This window comes from Odontesthes bonariensis, chromosome 13 (genome assembly GCF_027942865.1).
Source record: "Odontesthes bonariensis isolate fOdoBon6 chromosome 13, fOdoBon6.hap1, whole genome shotgun sequence".
Classification (NCBI taxonomy): Eukaryota; Metazoa; Chordata; class Actinopteri; order Atheriniformes; family Atherinopsidae; genus Odontesthes; species Odontesthes bonariensis.
The window spans coordinates 22,642,627-22,663,129 of NC_134518.1; the positions used below are offsets into that span (position 1 = coordinate 22,642,627).

Genomic DNA, 20,503 nt, shown 5'->3' on the forward strand with positions numbered 1-20,503 from the left:
TCGCGACAGAGTAACGTCATGCTCTAGTGTTTTAAATATTGGCAGTCAAAAACAAAACTAACAGAAAAAGGCTGGTGTTAATATACATGGCTGGACAGCTAGAGTACAAATTCTCTTAAAAAACAAAAACAGAAGGGAAGTCAATTTTGAGATTAAAAACCCCTTTTTAAAGACAGAGGCGTCTCTGGGACAACAAATCAAAGACGCGGCGCGTTGGTTTCCAGTCCGCTGCCACAGAAATTGTGCAAAAGAAACAGTTTTTGCTATTATCCGATTACATCTGTGCACAGCTGTTTTCCTGCTGCTTTTTTTCTGAGAGGTAACGGTTGTATGAGTCTGGTTTTGAGATGAGAATCAGCGGCGCGCTGTCGCCTTTTTTTTTTGTTTGTTTGTTTGTTTTGTTTGTCTTTATTTTAACCTTTTAAACTTGGAATCACAGAAAACTAAAGCACCGAACAGGTGGCCGGGAAAATCTTTGCTCACGCGGTCAAGTATTCACCTCATTCCAAGAAAAAAAAAAAAATGACGTCACAGACATGTCTCTGCAAAGCTTATGTACACAGAGGATACTGTCAGGCCCAAGCGCTCCCTAAATGCCATGCAAATGCAAAAGAAATTAGTGTTCCTTTGGTTATGTAAAAAAATCTACATGCATTTCATCCTTTACAAAAATAAAGTATAGAAAATTACCGTTAAAAATGATCTGAGAATGCTTCCTCCAATGTAAAAAAACATCACTTGGCATTAGTAATATATTCATATGTATCAATATCTGATTCATTATCTCCATCTAAATTGTATATTAAAACTATAATCAAATATATTCTTTTTTTTTGTACTTCTCACACAGTGAATTATGTCTTGAATGTTAGTACAGATTAAATTTGAAGCATCCAAATCCCCATCGCACCCCCCCCGCCCCCTGACAATTTATCAGGAAAATGTTAAAACAGCAAAAGCCTTCAAGAAGTGATTTTTCAAATTTCCTTCAAGATTCCATTGACCTCTCCTGATAAGTCTGCGTAGCGTGCCGTCAAGTACATGTGCAACGTGTACATTACCCCCTCTCTCTCTCTCTCTCTTTTACAGGATTACTCGCTCTCTTTTATGAAAAATGGTACCCACTCGTCATGAGTGGGTGTGTTCTCGTCGTTTGGGGTTCCTGTGTCACAGGGAACCTAAGTGCTTTAAACGCACAGACTCAAGGAGGACAAAAAAAGACAATAAATCAGGCAGACCCTTTTGACGGTGGAGGCCTTCTGCTGTCTTTGACAGCATAATACTCGGCCAAGCGAAAAAAAAGAAAAATGTTTCACCCACGAATGCCCCGTGTTCAAATTTAAAATCACATTTCTTCATTTTGTTAAGTTTAACTGCACGTCAGGGATTTTTCTTAAAAGGAAAAAAAGAAGAAAAAAAAACCACCCTCTAACTGACATCTACCATAAACACACTGGATCGAAGTCAAAAATGCCAAAAACTGCAAATACAAACTCTCAAGTCATCGAATTCAAATGGAGAAAGAAACTGTTGGTAGAATTTAAAGAAAGTCCGGGCGAGTCAAACATCTAATACCTCCAGTCGTCCAGTTTTTAATCTGCCACCTGATCCTCAAAGTTCATCCCGACTCCTCCATCTCCCTCTGGGCGGGGGGGTGCAGCAGAGTACGTGCACATCCGTCAGTTGGTCAAACAGCGCTTAGCCTGGAACCTCATGCTGAGCAAAATCTGCTCAAAACTGGCCTTTTTTCTCTCTTACAAGACAAAAAAAAAAAACACATCCTCAATACCAGCGCCAGCGAGATCTGGGGTACCGTATCCACCCTAAAGCTATTCTGGTGTAACATGACTGAAATGTAAAAACTCCCAGCACGGGGGAGCTGATGATTTGTCTTTTCACTCCAAAAAATATTATGTCGCGCGTAATGTGTCCTTTAAAAATAATCTGTTCGGATTACAAGAAAAACATGGCTAGCAGCCAAACTGTTGCTAAGTGTTTTTAAGTTAAAAAAAAAAAAAAAAGGGGGAGAGAAACAGTGCACAGTAGCCTGAATCACCTCCCTGTCCTCTGCATGTCTTGGCACGTGACATGTGTGAGGCCTGGATTCGCTGTTTAAAGTCCCAGAGAAACTTTGCATTTTAGAAAAAAAATTAAGAAAAGTTATCTTCCACCAGCTCGGAGGAGGGATGCACCAGTTGTTCTGTCATTTTGTGAGGTTATGTTGATTGGAGCTCCTGCAAGACAAGATGATACACGGGTTAGGCGCCATCCTGATGATGGCGATGCACCTGAGAGCTCGTTTAAACGCACGTGTGGCACGAGAATAACTGAAACGTATCCGTTCGAAAAAGAGCAGCTTCCGGGAAAACAGAGTGATACATTCACACATCTTTAACATGTTGCGCTGCCCAAAACGACAAAAATTTAGCCAGCTACGATGATGCAAAACAGAGAGAAGAAGAAGGAGCATGTCATGGAGGCTGGAAGCTAGAAGTATTTAAACTTGACACATTTTCAACAGACTTATTTCACTTTAGTCATTCATCTTGTCACAATCTTTCCTTTGTTTTCACTGTGAATTAAATGTGTTTTCGTTCATCATTACACTGTGTGTGAGGTGGGGAACAGGAGCAGAAGGCGGTGTACCTGGCTAAGTCTGCGTGTTGAGCTGGAGAATTAGCTGGGCACCCAGGTGTGAGCGGAGCCCTGTGTAGTGGCGGGCCCTGCATAGCCTTGACCTCCAGGCAGTATGGGGTCAAAGTTGAAATCAATGCCATCATCGTCCATGAGGTCACTGTTGATAATGTAGTCCACATCACAATCCAGGTTTTCGGTGAACATGTCTATGTCCAAGTCTGTGGGAAGCCGGTCCTGACCAGTGGGGAAGCAGGACGGATGTCCAAACTGACTCATCCCGGACAGGTTTGTGCCCGCGGCAACGGATCCTGCGTGCTGGTCTTTGAGAGCGGAGAGCTGTGGAGGGTCCTGGGACATATTGGAGAGAATCATCCCCAAACCCAACTGAGAGTGATGCTGGTGCTGCTGCTGCTGCTGCTGCTGGTGGTGGTGGTGGTGGTGCAGGTGGTGCTGCTGCTGCTGCATCTGAGGCTGCAGAGCCATCGGCGCCACAGTGTTTGGCTCCAGCCCTTTAGCCAGCAGCAGCTGGTTGGGTTTGGGCCTCCCGCCCACTACAGATGAGCCCAAACCCATCTGGCTCACGTTTCCGGGACTGGACATGAGGGAGTCCACCTGGCTCATCAAAATATCACTCGGAGGGGGGGAGTCGGAGGTGAGCAGCGCCTCCAGGCTGGATGGTACGTGGGGGCTGAAATGGCTGCCCCCACGAGAGCCGGAGCTCGACATGTGGTTGAACAGGGAGTTGCTGAAGGTTGCCGGCTCTTTGCTGCTCGGTCCGCACAGAGAGACGGAGGCCTGGGTCCCGGTGTGGGAGGGGGCCTGCGGGAGGCTGGGTGACTGCAGCTGATGGAAGGTGGGGAAGCTGGAGCCTCGGGGCAGCAGGGTGGAGGCAGAAGGCAGTGGAGTGGGAGGTGCTGGTGGGGCTGTGCTGGGACTGGCCCCTCCCTGCTGCCCCGTCATCAAGGTGAGGTTGTCGATAAGATCCAGCTCCTCCATGAGGGTCTCAGTGAGGGTGGGGGTCATGCTGCTGGCGGCGTATCTCCCCAACAGCCCGTCCTCCGGCAGGTTATCATCCTCCTCCTGGCCTGGGGCGATGGGGGACAGACGCCCGCTCAGGGTGCTGGCGTTGGAGCTTGTGCGGGGGCGGAAGGTGGTCCACATGTCAGAGTCATCCAGGCTGCCACGGGACGAGGGGCTGCTGCTGTTGACCCCCCATTTAGGAAACTGCTGGGACGAGTTAGGGCTGTCTGCGCCTGCTGCACCCGTGCTGCCATCACCCTGCAGCCCCCCTCCGGCGCCGTTTGCTCCCGCCGCCTTCTTGGTCTGCTTGGCCCTCATGCGGCTCTTCAGCAGCTTGCTGCTGTTGTCCATGGAGGCGGCGCGGCGGCGAGGAGCCTTTCCGGTCTTCCCTCCCTCTGGGTTGAGCATCCACCAGGAGCTCTTTCCTGTCGATTCATTGTGTACTCTCAAGAACTTGTTGTGGAGTGATAAATTGTGGCGAATTGAATTCTGAAAACCAAAAGAAACAAACATTTGAAGATGAAACACCAAAGTTTAAATTATACTACAGGACGCTTTGCTTTTTTTTTTTTTTTTTAGAATCCTGACAGTAACTCTTCCATCTTAACAACCTGTTACCAGCTGTGTGAGTCACAGTTGTGAGTCACAACATAGCAGCAGAGCCAGAAATATACTACAATTATTGTATAAATTTATGGGGTTTTTTCTACTTATTTCTGTGTATAATATTAATGTTTGTTATTGAAGAAAATGTGCATAATAATAATAACAATAATAATGATGTGTATCAGTGTGAAAATTAGTTATAATGCCTCCCCAGACACTTTATGGAGGTTATTTTAACATCTAAATCTTTATAACGTCACACAGAAAGTTTGAAATATTCTTGTTTCCATGGTGACCGTTAAAATGAGGCGCTCACCTTCCAGCCAGCTGAGCTGTTGCTGTCTCCTTTATCTCTGAAGTAAGGCACTGTTTTCACCATCCACTCGTAGATCTGAGCCAGGGTCAGCCTCTTCTCCGGAGAGTTCTCGATGGCCTGGCTTATCAGATCAGCGTAGCTCTGGTTCCCCCACGCGTTACGTCTGGAAGATCCTTTGCGGGGCGTTGCGTTGGCTCCGCCCACGCCGGCCACGACCCCGCCCTCGACCGCCGCCGCTTTCTCGGGCTCGGACGTGATTTGCTGCGGCTCGGGCTTGTCCTCGTCGGCGGGCGGGGTGCCGGCGGCGGACTCTGTGCCGTCCGCCCCCTCCTGTTTGACAACCGAGATGTCGGGTCTCGGGAGCGGCCATGTGCAGGAGCGGGGTCTGCTCTGCGGCTCGAAATCTGGGTCAATGGGGGGCATGGATGACTCCTCCATGGCGGTTTCTCTGAACTTCTTTAGACAAAGTTGTCTTTCTCTTAAAACATTTAAAAGTAAAGTTTAAAAGTTGGTCCAACTACGATTCGCTTAAAACTTTCTAAGACTCGGACACAAAAACAATGCGCCTGAGCCACGGCGGGGGTGTCAACAGAGGGGCCTTGAAAAGAGACGCAATAATCTGGACACACCAATGGCCTCGGTTAATCCTCAGATTGGAGATTAGGGAACCCAAATAATCTCTTTAATAGTAACTATCATAAACCTTCCGATTTGTATAGAGTGAAGGAGGGCTGCGACGGGAGTCCCTTTGTTTGAATGAAATAAAAACAAAAGTGGCGGAGTGGCAGTGAGCACCAAAACATCTGGATCTACAGAGGTTCTGGCTCATCTAGAAATTAATTTAAAAAATCTTAACTGCACATGAATACAAATTAATGCCATTCCTAATGATAAGCAACCTATTATCGTTTAATTAAAGGGTAAAGGTGCGTTTTCAATGTCTCATAAAATGAGCAAGATAATATTTTATGAATGAATCAAAATACGGAATAATTTCGTACCAGATTTGTCAACACACCGGGTGTTTTACCGTAAAACTATGACTCGTGCGGGGATTAGCCGACTACTGTTACAAAGGAGCTTCTGAGGCACTTGTAAACAACAACAAGCTCGCCACAGGACAAATAAAAAACCGAGCCAAGTCTTTCTTTGAAGCAGAAAAAAAAGTCACACAATAATCCCCATGCAGTCACAAGCCAATGCGGTTAAACTCGAGTTGTGAGTGAAAATGTCCGGCCGCTGACTGTCCGAGTAGCCGGTTTGTGCTGCCTCGAAGTATGGAAACAGTTAGGAGACGCTGGCGGCCGGCTGCTGAATAAACTAACTTTAAGAAAAGCGAAGAAGACAGATAAAGCGCTTCTAGCGACCGCTTTATAGTGTTTACGGTACTAAAAAAAAAGTGAAGAGGATAGAAATGCGGTAAGTAAAGTCGGTGCCTCAGGTCTGCACGATCCGCCACATTACGGACAGGCGCATGTCACCATCTGCCATGTTTCTCCACACTCCTGCCGCGGCACACGATGCTCGAAGAAGCGCTTACAAAACCCTCTCGAGCGATGCCCGGATCGCGGCCGATCTTCGCCCCGCGGGCTCGGTGAACGCACGTCTTCGTCTGTTCCCGGGTGCTGCGTGATGCTGGGTCGCTCCGAGGTCTGTGGGCTCCCACTCTCCGCACTTTGAAATCAGCACGATAGCCACCGTAACGTTAGCTGCTTAAGCTCCAGCTACTACAGAGTTTACAATCCGTGAAAAAGTCCGCGAAAAGCCTCAGATAACTTCCTCAAAGTTGACGTTTCTAATCAGCAACGACTTTTGTTAAACTTCCCATCCTCGTGGCGGTCCAAAAAATCGCTTCTTCACCCTCTTTTTGACTTGTTTTGCTTTGTTTTGTTTTGACTCGAGGCGAAGACTCCCTTCTGACGTCTGTTTACCACTGTCAGGCAACGCGGTCTGCGCCTGCGTGGAACGGAACTCTGGGAAACTGAGTCACTCATGTGACAGACAGAGCAGACGTAAACAGCGTCTCATGGTAACAACATGTACCTGCATTATGTAACTGTTTATGAAAGAGTGCTAAGTAGACTTAGTCCATTTAAAGTATTACTGGTTATTAAAGAGATAAGACTGGTCCTCGACCCCAAGACTAAAAAAAAATGTTTGTTTTTATAATATTTTTAAAATGTTTTTGAACTAATGTGAACATACTGGAAGGCTCAATGTGGGATGTACCAAAAAAATATATATTTTCCCGTGTAGAGTATGAAAATAAATTAGGAAATATACAGAGTAATACTTTAAAGAATAGATAAGTCAATAAAAAATGAAAGCACAAACACAAATAACAGACAAATCAATTATATTGTGTAAAACTGAATTAAAAGGTATAGGTTAACAGACAAAAAAAGTACAGTAGCACAAAAATAAACACTTTTTTTAATGAAAATGTTAAACATGTTCAGAGATAAACAAACAAAGAGTGAAGATGTTAAGTGTATCGTTTTTTTTTTATTAATTTCTCTTTGCATTTTCTTATTTACTTTCCTATTCTTTCAGGATCATATTTCTGTAACCCTTCACGTCGTTTGACAATGCAAAGGGAAACATTTGATAAATAAATTCACTTCTGTATATTGCCCTAAATTTCAACTTATATACGACAAGAAACAACCAAATACTTAAATACGTTTTGCTAATTCTTGCACTTCACTGTAAATTTTGTATATCAATTTTTTTTTACATTTGCTTTTGACTATGTTGTTGACAGGAAGTACAAAGTTCCCAGACAAGAGTGAGGATGTTTTAAGTAAATGTCTTAACCACCGGCACACCAGATGCTCATTGCGTAAGTAAGTCATACTCTGTGACCTTGGGGCCTTTCGGGCTTGCAGGTTATTTCCCTTGTTGGTAATCCAGTTTCTCCCCAGTAGATGGACATGTTTTATAATTTAGTCATGGAAGTCCGGTCTTGACCTTGGGAACAGTATGTGAGACCACATAATCCTAGCTCTTAAAAGCTTTCAAATGCATCTCACAGTGTTCAGCAGGTCATCAGAGAGCCAGTTCTAGAGACGAGGACGTTAACGTTCGGTTAAAAATCTCTTAAAAAGCTGGTAACTGCACACACACAGTTAAAAGTTTGACCGTAGTCACATTTTTAATTCATAAAAGACTGGAAAACTCTCACAGTCGACGTGTATCTTAAAACAGATTTAATGAAGTTGCTCATATAAAAAGAGTTGGCTTGAGATTTTTTTGACGATGCACGCATTTTGGTGAAAAAACTGAAAGGCTTAAACTTGGCTTGGTTCATGTTTTTTCTTGTCAGTGGAAAAACACCAGTTTTTCTGGGATTGTACAGCCTTCAATGGCTTGCTGTGTTGGTATTTTGCTGGTTGGGCCTTTGCATGTTAGAAGAGTAATGAACAGTAAAATGTAAATCAGGATGTGGCTGCTGTAGTTAACTCCACCATTTGTAACTAACACTAGATTGGTTACACTGTTTGTGCTCTAACCGCCGCGTAGCTTTTGTCTGGTAATTCCATTTCATTCTGAAAACCTGTGTGTCTTCCTGCTCATTGTGATAAAAGGTAACACACCCGACCGAAACTGCACCTAATCTCCATCTTCAATGTTTGTTTTTAAACCTGCGCCCCTCCTCATTCGCTGAGTCATGACTGGGAAGAGCCTGGTGCGAGGTTTCCTGTGTAAAATGCCTCAGTGGCTCCAGGTGTCTGATTGCCAGGTGCGGAGCCAGTTTGCCTGTAGCTCTACTATTACTCATTTAACTGTACATGCTGTGGCATCAACATTCAGCAGAAATACAGCAGAGCAGGACCCACCGCAGTTTTATAGCTTTCTGATATGGTGATTAGCTTTTCCCTTCACAACTCACAAGCTGGATCAATGTAAGCATGGATAATTTACCCACTGAGTGCATGGAACTTATTCTTGGACAAACACGAGAGGCTTTTAGGATCATGATGAAACGCTGTGATCTATTTCAATCCACTTAAACACACACTGCTGAAGTGCTAAATCAATTGTAATTCAGCTGTTTAAACTGACTTGATAAGGTTTGATACAAAAATCTGGAAGCAGCAAAGAGGACCTGGACCTGCAGATGAAAGGGGTCAGAAAAACTTTTCCTGTCCTGGTCTTATTTCATCCATATTTATTTAAATCACACGGCCCACTATGGTAGTCAGTAGCCTAAAATGTAATCGCCTGGTTTATCAGGAAGCTTCACAGTTTAAAAAAGTATGAAAGCAAATTGAACCTTAGGGATATTTTCTCTAAACATCATATATTTGCTAAAATGTTAATTGTGCTGATACAGTTTTTTACTGGTTCCACTGATTTAAGTCCTTTTTATTCTTAAAGTGAAAACTGATGCAGTTGGATGCAGATAACTTCTACATTGATTCATCACACTGTTCAAATACCCCACAAAAGGTACCCTCAGATCACTAAACCAGATATTTTACACAAGATGCTTTAAAAAACAATGAAAAAGTGAGTTTTGCACAGCATGCCCTCATCAGATCTGATGTTCCTACTCAGAGTTAACTAACTCCCTGCTGTTAATTCTTAATTGTTTAAGAATAACTTTTGTGACTCATAATACAATAATAACACCTTTGTCAGATTGCTTTAAGTGAAGAGTAAGCCTTTAGTTAATTTGCAAATACAAAATGTTTTGGGGTATGATTAATAAAACGGAGTTGGATAGTTGTAATTTATCCTACAATCATCTGGGGCATGTTTTCTTAATTTGCCACCTGTGGATAACTGGATTTAACAAGTAGGTAAATTAAAAGAATTAGCTATGAGGTTGAAAGAACTTTTCCAAGGTTTACATGCCAGGATTGTGTAAAGACACAGAGGTTGGTGGGGATATAAGATAGTTAACTCCTTCATACTGAAATGGAAGACGTTTTGAACCACCAGCAGACTTTACATGGCTGCTAAGCCAAAATTAGTCATTTGGGGATGAAAGGCCTCGGTCAGCCAGATTATCAACAAGCCAATAAGATCCAGGGTTAATTTGTGTAGATGGGAGAATCTTATGGAAAGACAACCATCAGTCCAGCGCTCCACCAATCGGGCCCGTGTGTTTTAGTGGAAAGGGGGAAGCTATTCCTCACTGAAAGGCACAAGACTATCGGATGAAAATTTGCCAAATGGCACCTGCACATCACCTCATGGATGGATGAATGGATGAGTGTGTTAAGTAGGTAAACAAACAAAAAATGTAACTTGAGCAAATTGTAAAGTTATGATTCAAAATTACAAACTGATATACTACAGGGGAAATGTTGCTATAAGTGTGAATAAACATTGAAATGAGAATTTTGTGTTGTATTATTAGAGAAAAATCTCTCAAGTACCAAAACTGAAAGAAAGTACATCAGTGACTAAGTACCATCTCTACGGTCAAAGCTGGTGATAGCGACAAAAATCTGTGGAAATGATTTTCATCTGAATGAGCAGGGAGATAAATCAGGATAAAGAAGAAGAAAATTTTATTCAATGAGTGAAAATCTTTTTCCACACTGCTCATAATCTCTGGCGAAGTCTGGACCCTAACTCAGAACATCTCTGGAGAGGTATGAAAATGGCTGTGAAGTGATGCTCATCGTCCAACCTGAGAGAGTTCGAACATTTCTGCCAAGAAAAACGGGAGAAACATCCACAGAAACATGTGCCAGGATCTCAGGATCACTAATAAGACTTGACGCTGCCTATTCTGCCAAGGAGTCTTTAAACAAATACCGAATGAAGAGTCTGAATACTTATGTAGAAGGTTTTTGATTTTCCACGAATAACTAGATACTCAACCAATAAAACAACCTGTTTTATCAGTGAGTCTGAAAACTTTTCAATCTGCACTGAAACAGTATTTTTATTTATTTCCTCTGGTTAAAAAGCACCTGCAAAGAAAATACAAGTATGATACACAAGTTGCAGTCCACCACCAAGTAATGAGGTCTATGTGGTTATACCAGAAAGAAGTCTACACTTTATCTTATAAAAAGCTTTATCTTTTTTACATTAACATTGTTTTTCCACTTGCTGGTGAAGCTGCCCTAGTGTGATGTTAACTGTTAAGCTGAAGTGTTTGTCACTGGGCTAATATGTTAAAATCACAATTTGATTTAGAGTATCTTTATAGTTTGATGTAAAAATCTATAAAAGCAGAGAAATGCGTACATATTCCAGTACTTCAAAGCACACCATAACACCTTGAACTTATAACGAGAATTCTTAAAAAAAGAGAGAAATTAAAACTAACTAGTTCATTTTGGGACTGTGAACTTGGTTCACATTTTTAAATGGTGAAAGATCAGTTCACACAGATGAACTGATCTTTCATCTTGTTCTTGTGAAATCTGAGCTTGCACAACACAGGTTGTCATGGAGATTATCTTCATGGCAGCTGAGCAAACTTATGATGAAGACGATGTGATTGTTTCTGGGAGAAGGTAGTATCCTGATGGCCAGGAATAAGTCCAAATGTTTATCCCTGGGGATGATTGAAACCTGCACTACGGATGTTTAATACAAGTGTTTTTACCATTAACACTCTTACCTGGTAAACCTCTATCTCTGTTGCAAATATAAGCTTACTACTAGGAATCCAGCACACCATGAAATATGGAGGTTTCTCCAGGGTGTTAAATATCAGCGTCACAGTGCGGCTCTTTCCCGGTCAGGACTTCAACTCCCAGTAGCCATTGTGGCTGTTGTGTTTACAACCAGCTGACATCCGGCGTCTTCTCGTAACATTAGCCTCCGACAGCCCGAGTCAACCATAGCTACAGGCATCTACACTCGAAATTTTCCCCATGAAAAGCGCTCTGTACTGATTCGTCAACTCAACTGAATGCGAAATTTCATCGCAGTTATCAGATGCAGGTGAGGTCAATTGGTAAAAAATAGCCGTTTAACATTTAGTTAGCGAGCAATAGCTTCAGTAAAAGCTAAGCTAACGCCTCAGCTAATGTTAGCCTTAGCACAAGCCTGCTCCATTTGCACTCGGCATTAATTAGGAGGAAACTCCTCGCCAATTGGTGTACACATACAAGATGCATCTTCGAACAACTTAACAACTTGAACTGCTAAATTAATTTAAGTACAGAAATACGCTGTAGTTGAATCTATGTGAGTAAGAAACGTTAGCCTGTTACCATAGCTAGCTTAAGGTAAGGTTAACTGTTCAGGGACGTCATTTATCTTAAAAGTTGGACATTTTATTTTGCTAAAGCATTCAGTGTTGCTTGCTCAACGCTTGCGCTATTTCAATTAATGAATCATATTGTACTGTTAATGTTGAGGTGTTAGCTTTGGTACTAGCAACATGCTAACTCGATGTACCAGCTTGAGAGCTGTGCTGTTTTGGTGCCAGGCTGTGGGCATCAGCCTCACAGTGTTGGTGTTGTTTGTGTCAGGGCTCTGGCCCCGTCTCCAGCAGCTGAAGCACACCAGTCTTGTCCTCTTGGCTCCACGTCCACGGCCTTCCTCCTCGCTGAGCTATGACCACCCAGAGGGATCTTGATATGGTGAGCTGCCACTTGTACAGTAACATTATGGAGCAAAGGTGATAATCTGTTCACTCATGTGTTGTTTCTGATTTAGACATCACACTTACTGCTGCTTCATGATTAACCTAGAGGATTAATATATGCGATTATAATGGTGATTAAAACTTCACATCAACGTTTTGCTTAGGTTAAGATAATTTAAGTGTTTGGGTTTTGGTGGGAGCTGGATAAGGGGGGGGTTATGGATTAGTCAACGTCTACAAACACTTAGCTGGGATCGTGACGGCTGTTCCTGTGAACGCCATCTGTCTAATCTCAGTTAAAACGTTGGCCTACTTTCCTTTCAAGGTTTAGATGCCAATTGATGCACCCTCTTTATGTCTTGCCCCCCCATTTCATCCATAAGAATGGACAACGCTAGTATTTGTGAAGCCGTAACAAGTAGAGTTGGTGCTTGGTAAGTCACTTGAAATAGTCCGAGGCCTAAATAAAACAGGATTTTGCCAATAAACAAAGTTAAGAATATAAATTCATTACAGTAAGTTGTATTAGATGTATTTAAAAGAGAAAACAATGGAGGGCATTGGTAATTTTCCTGCCATGTGGCTCACAAACTGACAGCTTACTGTAATGACAGCTTGACAATGTGCCACAGGTTTAGCAGGCAAAGTATTTGGTATTCTAAAGCCTTCTTTTTTTTTTTTTTTTAACACGTGAATATAATCCAGATTGGCTACATTTAACAATGCAAATGTCTGAGACAGTCACTTTTTACATCTCTGAGACTTTCCTGGCGGATATCTAGGAATAAGTCTGGAAATTCAACGATTGTGTTCATCCTTCAACAGAGCAGAAAATATTCCAGAGCAACTGTGCGCACTCATACAAGTTACTGCTTCACACTCTTTTCTGTCGCCACATATCTAATATTCCACTCACTATTTGATATTGTAGATAGCGTGTTGTTTTGCGGCACACCTTGTGTTCTCTGAGAGCGTCGCAGAGATGCCACCCTGGAGTATCACTTCTCCGGTGGAACATCTCCCAATGAGAGTGCGAACAGCAACTTTTAAACAAGGTAGCCCACCGGCTCTCTGGTTTGGTACTTATCTTCATTGGCCAGTTTCATCCTTTTCTGCTATTTGCGTCTAAACATTGTCAGAGTGAAATGGCAAACTCCCAAGTTTTAGCCCACACCTCGATTATTTCACGTTTTTAGTGAATCTTTTGGTTGTAAAGATCTACAAAAAAGAATAGGTTGACAAAATTTGCAGGGACTTCGTTGCATTTTCCCCACCCAAAACAAGTTTTCACATTATTTTACCTCCACACATCCTAATTTTAGTGCCACGAAAGACATTTGTGATTCATTTTAAGAAAAAGCAGACCAGATAAGGATTTTTTTTCTCTATCTATGGTCAGCCCACTCAAAGGTCTGGTTATCCATTATTTAAAAAGAAACGATCAAATTTAAAGCTGCTCTGTTCGACAAACCTTGATGTCAACTTTCTGTATCGTGTTCTTCAGATTCAATTTTCTGATTCTTTCTTCCCAACATGAACATATGCAGCTTTTGTGTATTTGTTTAGTTATAAATTTAATTTATTTTTTTGTGTTAATTATAAGACACTACATGGAGTTCTTGTTAAATGTGATGGATGCTTTTAGTATTTTAAGAGATTTCTCAAATTAGATAACAGTTTCATTAAGAAAACATCACAAAAGTTTGTTTGCTGGCAATGTTTTTAGGAAGCTTGACAAACATCAAGCTTGGCTAAGCTTCTGGAAGCCCCGTTAACCCCTCAAAGGGTCCAGGTTCAAAACAGTGTTTAGGTTTAAAGTCCAATTTTGATTGGAGGGCTCGAGGATGTTTGGGATGTAGGATGTTGCTGTGGGCAGCGAGGCAGATTCGACTTTGTTTTTATTTTGTTGGGGATGAAAGGAATGGTAACAAAGCCCAGTAAGGATGACATGAGGATGCAACCCCACATTGAGGTTATTTAGTTCATAGGGAGGAGGGGGAGGCCAGTGGACCACCAAGGGCGGGGCGGGGGTGGGGGATTTTATTTGTAAACAGATCAGAGAGCTAGGTTGACCCTCCCTGACGTCACACCTCATTGGTTAAGTCTCTTTGTTCTCTCCTCGGTGGTTTATGGAGCAAAGCAAGTTCAAGCACCACCTTTGTAAATGTCATTTTGGGGGGGGGGGGGGGGGGTGGTCAGAGTTTTAATTCTGACCCTACATGCAGTGCTAAGAATAGCAGGTGGGAAAATTGATATAAAAATCAGTAAATTACTTACTGACTGTCTAATATCTATGAGCAGGAACTTGATGCACCACATATAGGTTTACGGCTTTTGGAAGAGTTACACCCTGTCATTTAACTTCAGGAGCTCAGATATATTAAAATATTAGTAAGTTATTTTAAAACATAATTAACCTAAAGAACACCTCTCATACACAGTCATGATGTTATGACTATTGAATGGTTATGTACCAGCGATAATACAGTGTATCAGCCTGCTTGTTTAGTGTTCGTCGATCCAATTTTAGACTTTGAGCTGAGTGTGAAGTTCTTTAAATTTCGAGATATTTTTGGTCCTGAGTTGCTGTCCGACGCCTGGGATCCAGAGAAATCTGCTTGGTGTTTTCCCCGGTGATGCTTCGTCATGTTGCAAGAGAGATATCTTTGTTCGGTTGTTCTGAGGTTAGGAAATTAGCACATAAATATCCTGGTTGTAATGTTAAAGATGTGGCTTATTCTCTCACTTTTTAAAGGAATTAAATCCCAAAAAAATCTGCGATATTACACGGCGATCAATATAAACGTACAAACTCTGTGATCTGAGACCCTTTGAATTATTTAAATTATGTGTTATAGAATAACACAAAAATAATAAGATTTATAGATTAATTAAATTAATCTTTGTAATGAAACTAAATGTGACGACCATAGATAAAACTGCGGTGTTTTTAGCTCGGTTGTTATTTGCACTTTTTACAACAAAAGGTTGTGGTCTTTTTAAAAAAAAATATTTTGGTTTAGTGTGCACAGTGTCACATGTGCATTTCCTGATGTTGGTGGAATATTTCGGGCCTCATCTTGAACGAGTAGCTCCTCCTTTTACTCATTTATGGATTGGTTTGTGTAGCTGCCCAGAGGGTACATTTTGGAGGGAGCCCCACTTATTGAAACCCTCCCACACGCATGCACAGTCCCCCCTTGGGGCTACGCACTGGCCATGTAAATTTAATAACATGGCCCAGAGCTGTCTGGGACACCTGGGGTTATCGCATTAGACAAACAGCCCGGAGAGGAGCAGCAGCACCCTGGAACTAAAGGGCCAGTGTTCTCCCCCTCAACCCCACCCTTATCTGTTGTTGTCTCTGGCAACAGGGGCTCACTCCACTGTAAGCCCTCGGTGAACGAAGTCGTCCAGTCAAAGGGTGGAGGTCTGGTGTGGATAAATCTAATTAGACTGGAATGCCTGTCTCTTCTCCTCCCTCTGAGCGTCACCTCATGCCTGAAGAGGTGAGAAGAAGCCAAGGAGTTTCACCACGACTGATTCAGGAGAATTTTAAAGGAAGCTCGTGTTTGAGTTGGACGGTACGACATTTCTACGGACCGATATTTTCATGCTTGGTTTTGTTGTTGTTGTTTTAGGTGCCCCTCCGCCTTATCCTGGTCAGTGGCAAAACACAAGACTTCACTTTCTCCCCGAATGACTCTGCCACAGACATCGCCAAGCATGTGTTTGACAACTGGCCAACAGGTACATTTTATCACCTGGATATTTTCACTTTTTCAAAGATTTGAACCACTAAGTGACCCACCTGATTCAGTTCTTTGGGCACCCTCTTCAAATAATTAGATTGATAAATTAAATTTTCCTTAATTTGTCTTTTATCTGTTTTTTTTTTTTCTTTGTCTTTCAAGTAAAAATGAACACAGGATAATTTGAGGAGTCAAGAGCTACCAGATGGGCAATATTATAGTATTAAATTGTGAAGTTGATCAATAAAGCTGGTCCAGTCAATATACCAGGACACTACATTGTACAGTAAAGGACAATAAGTTGTATTTCTTTAGTTGCAAAAATAGGTTTTAGGCACTAAACGTAAAGATGAAATATGTCCTTTGTATGAATCCAGGTTACAGTTTTCACCATGAACGTATCCAATAAACTTTAGATTTTTATCTAAAACTTTGCTATTGGCTCATTCACTGTTTTGTTTTCTTAAATATCTGCAAAAAAACAAAAAGTCCAGAAGCAGTAGGGTCATAATAAGTGGGGCTCGTGTTCCTCCCCTCTCATGCAGGATGGGAGGAAGAGCGGGTGAGCAGTCCCAGTATACTGCGCCTCATCTTCCAGGGGCGCTTCCTTCATGGCAACGTCACCCTGGGAGGTAAGAACACACACCATCGCACTGACGGTTCCTTTATCTGCCCGACTCAGTTAAAACAAAATTTCATGTTGTGCACCCAGTTTGCGTTGGCGTTTTGTGTAGTTGTTGCAAACTAAAGGTAATTTAATTAATTTCTTATGGCCGTGAACTGTGGCTGAAAGAAAGGTGAAGTTTCCACAGCGTGCACGTTGTACAGAGAACTATTTGTTAGCTTTCTGCTCCCAAGGCCAAGGCTGAACCTTCAGACTCGGCTCTTTAAACTCCACCACCCTGTTTAATGTTCTTACTGTGCGATTGTTACCGCATTGTAGATTACATCAAAGCCTGTTTGAGGAGCACATTTATCTTTTGAAAAAGAGGAAGGAATTGTTTGAACAACAGTCAGTCTGTTGTCAGCAGACATCTTTGTCTCAGTTGGCAACAAAAGTTTACTTCACCTTTGATAAACACGCCCTCGATCAGTGAGTTCACTCAACGAGCTTAACTCCAAACTAATTCAGAATCACAGATCCTGGATTTGACCACATTAACACATCTGTTGCCATAGTGACAGCAGCAGTCTTCCTGTGCTTAAACGGGTCACAGTTGAAGAAGTTAGTTGAGTCTAAACTAAGCAGACTAAGTAGCAAATGAATGTGATCCTCTGATTCAACCTAATCCCATTAAGCTTTTGACCTCTTGAACTGTGTCCTGTACCTGGCCCCCACCTGCACTCATTGACTCTGTCAGACGGGCGGCTTTAGTGTTCAAGTTTGTCTTCACCAGGACTCAGCATGGCTGAGAGCTTAACCTTTACTGCTCGGTTATTTAAAAAAGTGAACAATATTCAGCCTCGTTCAGACATGAGATGCCTAATGTTAACGGCTTCATCAGTCCGTTAAAGCCATGGCTTTTTGCTCTTTAGACATGGTTCGCTCATGTTCCTCGTGACTTTTATTCAGGCAAACCCACCACATATTTCACAGCAGATCAAGTGACATTCTGTGCACGAGGTCAGAGTTTTCTTGCGGGAGCATATCGTGTTGCCATGTCAATTCATACTGGTGGTTGTGTGGAACATATACTGGCAGTGGACAAAATAAATGCTTGGCCTTCTTGAACCGATGTTGTGATACGGAGCCCTCTTCAGGTTCTTACTCGTAAAGTTTTTGTTGTGGGGAAAAAGAAAACTGTAGTTAAAGTGGCAGGAAAACCACCGAGCCATAGTTTTGACTCTTATTCATTCATGAATCTGCTGGAAAGCACATTTTCTTTTGTTGGCTCTCTGTTAATGTTCTGCCACGAGGAAGTGATAAATGTGACCAGGGTGCTCAAATATATGAAGATGACATGTCTGAAAGAGGCTTTATTTGTTTATTTTTTATTGATTTTGAAATGTATTTTGATTTAATCTACACTGCAGCAATATAATTTCCCTTCAGGGATTAATAAAGTTTTATTGAACTGAATCGAATCACACTGTCGGGACCACAGATACTAAAAGCAAATGTTGCTTTCCCCGTTTCATGTATCGACATGAACGAGTGAATCTGGGTCTGACTGCACTATAAAGCCCTCATCTTATGGGCTTCCATCGATTGAACTGAGCTGTGACTCAAAACAATATCATACCAATAACGTATATGAGACGGCTCGTTTGCATCGCCATCAGGAGTCGAAATGCACAAATGCAACTAAAACAGTCGAAGAAAAGAGATTAATAAATGTAAAACCCATTCTTCTTTAACATTAAACGTAAATAAAGTCTCCCATTGTCAGTTCCTGTGGTGGAATATGTCTGACTACAGTGTCTTTGCTTCTTTATTAGTACAGTTGTGTCTAAATAATCACGCTTTGATTTTTACTGGAGTAGCCACCACATCATCATATGTTGAAATGCTCTGAGCAGTAATGCATCATGATGTGTATTTCATGTTTAAAGCTCTAAAACTTCCGCCGGGCCGAACGACGGTCATGCACTTGGTTGCCAGGGAGACTCTTCCGGAGCCCAACTCTCACGGTGAGGAACTGCTCTTTGATTTTTGTTTATTGTTATTTAGCAGTAAAATGAGGCTGTTATATCTTCAATGAGAACTTTATCTGATGCAGTGTGTTGATGTTCTGTTAAATAGAACAGTGACTATGGACATTTTTCTTCACACACATTGTAGAGAAAGCCTCTCCTCATCCCACACACAGACCGTATGAAGCTGCTTCAGCCTCCCGTCAGCTCGTGCTTTTATCTCACCTGATGTCTCTGCTGTCCTGTCTTTTGTAGGTCAAAGAAACAGAGAAAAAACCACAGAGAGCAACTGCTGCCTCCTCTTGTAAAGCAACAGGATTGACGACCCCCCCCCCCCCCCCGAACCCCGACATCACACAAACAAAACATAACACACATATCTAAACGTGCACACACTCCTTCGCCATTTTCTCCTGCTGGCCGTCACATCAGCTGTGGATCTGGAATAAAATGCAGGGAGTCCATCTGGGGCCCTGATTCACTTTGGTTGAACCTTAGTTCTATTTTTTTTTTTTTTTTTTTTGAGCCAATATATTCACTCCAGGCCTCCAAACTTTTATTCTGGCGGCATAATTTGCTGCCGTTACTCCGTTTTATTTGAAGATCCAACAAAGCGTTCACTCTTTAATGGATCTGTTCTTTAAAAGCTGTCATGTAGTGAAAAAGACCCAGGCAGGAACTCATCATTCTTCAAGGACACAGAAGTGCTGTGAAGGATTTGTGGGCTTTAACCCTTCCCTACTAGTCACATGGACATTTTCCCTGGTCTTACTGAAAGGTGTTAACCCTCTCATTGCACTTAACCAGTTTAATTCGGAAGTGTTTATAGTGTTTCATCTTCTCTACCCTCGCGGCTCGTTTTGTTTGATCACACAAACGGACCTGAAATGGTAGAAAACGTGTCGTCCTCCTCACAGACTGTTTCTGCCTCACCAACTGAACCGTTCTGTCTCCGTGTCAGCGCCGGTGGCCTCTGCTCGTTTCTGTCAGTGGACCAAAGAGGAAAGACTTTTAACTGCGAGAGCTGTGGAAACACCTGCGGGTCCACGAGGAACCGACTCCCCCGGGAGGCTTGAAAAGATGTTGTCGGAGTTCGAACAAGACTGTCGACGTTCTCTTGTGACGGGAGCTGCTAAACGCAGACAGACAAAGCGGTGGAAGGTGGGAGAGGAATGGCGCCGGTGTGAGATCCCCGCCCTCCTCCTCTATTGGACGCTGGAAACGAGGCAGAGGACGTGTCTCCTGTTGAAGAGGGAAAAAAAAAAGGAAAAAAAAGCTGGGTGATGTTTCACCTCCTCGTCATTTGGATGCTGTTGTTATTTCTTGTTTGCCTTTTATCGTGGAATTCAGTAATATCATTAATAATGAAATTTAAATATCGATTTTTATCTCGTGTATAGGTATTTGTTGAACTTTAGTGAGGGTGAGTTTGTGTGCGAGTGTGTCTGAGGGTGTGTGATGCACGTGGCATACTGTATGATGACCAGTGAGGGCATGTTGTTTCTTTTTTTAAAAGAATAAACAAAAGTGGCGCACCGGGAGCGTTGATGGGCTGCGGCTTCTTCAGAACCAGTCGGAAACCTTTCGATTCCTTCCATTGAGTGTCCTTTGGTTTGTGTTTTTGTCAGTCAGTGTCACTATGAAGTTTAGCTCCGTATGAATAAATGTAAAAACTAAAATGCAATGTGATCTACATAAAAGCTTGTATTATAAATTAATAAATCTTTACACAAGGCAACGTGTCTCTATTCAGACTCATTGTTTCTGAAACTGCAACCAAAGACGCGTTTTATTGATTCAAGCTGTCAAAGCAGTTAATTCATCTTTTTGGAAATGTTCACATTAAGTCTCATTTCTTCTGGATTAGATATCAAATCGACCATAAAAGCTAATATTCAATATCATAAAGCTGTAAACTGTAAATAAATGACAAGTTATCATAATAGTTGAATAATTGATCAATTCAGTTGATGT

The 20,503-nt window shown here is 42.2% G+C and overlaps 2 protein-coding genes across 3 annotated transcripts; one reads left to right on the forward strand and one right to left on the reverse strand.

Annotated features, from left to right (window-relative positions):
- Positions 1-2,338: 2,338 nt before the first annotated feature.
- Positions 2,339-6,527, reverse strand: foxo4 (forkhead box O4). Its single transcript, XM_075481604.1, has 2 exons — positions 4,580-6,527; positions 2,339-4,146 (listed from the first exon to the last, which is right to left on the reverse strand). The coding sequence occupies exons 1-2, from the start codon at positions 5,015-5,017 to the stop codon at positions 2,677-2,679; spliced, it is 1,908 nt and encodes a 635-aa protein (XP_075337719.1). The 5' UTR covers positions 5,018-6,527; the 3' UTR covers positions 2,339-2,676.
- Positions 6,528-11,339: 4,812 nt separating this feature from the next.
- ubl3b (ubiquitin-like 3b) lies at positions 11,340-20,267 on the forward strand. 2 transcript variants are annotated; one of them, XM_075481606.1, is made up of 6 exons: positions 11,340-11,494; positions 12,028-12,138; positions 15,785-15,893; positions 16,441-16,527; positions 18,449-18,526; positions 18,785-20,267. In XM_075481606.1, the coding sequence occupies exons 2-6, from the start codon at positions 12,112-12,114 to the stop codon at positions 18,835-18,837; spliced, it is 354 nt and encodes a 117-aa protein (XP_075337721.1). In that variant the 5' UTR covers positions 11,340-11,494; positions 12,028-12,111; the 3' UTR covers positions 18,838-20,267. The 2 variants fall into 2 exon arrangements, with proteins under 2 accessions (XP_075337721.1, XP_075337720.1); XM_075481605.1 differs by lacking the exons at positions 11,340-11,494; positions 12,028-12,138 and adding an exon at positions 15,369-15,652.
- Positions 20,268-20,503: the final 236 nt, after the last annotated feature.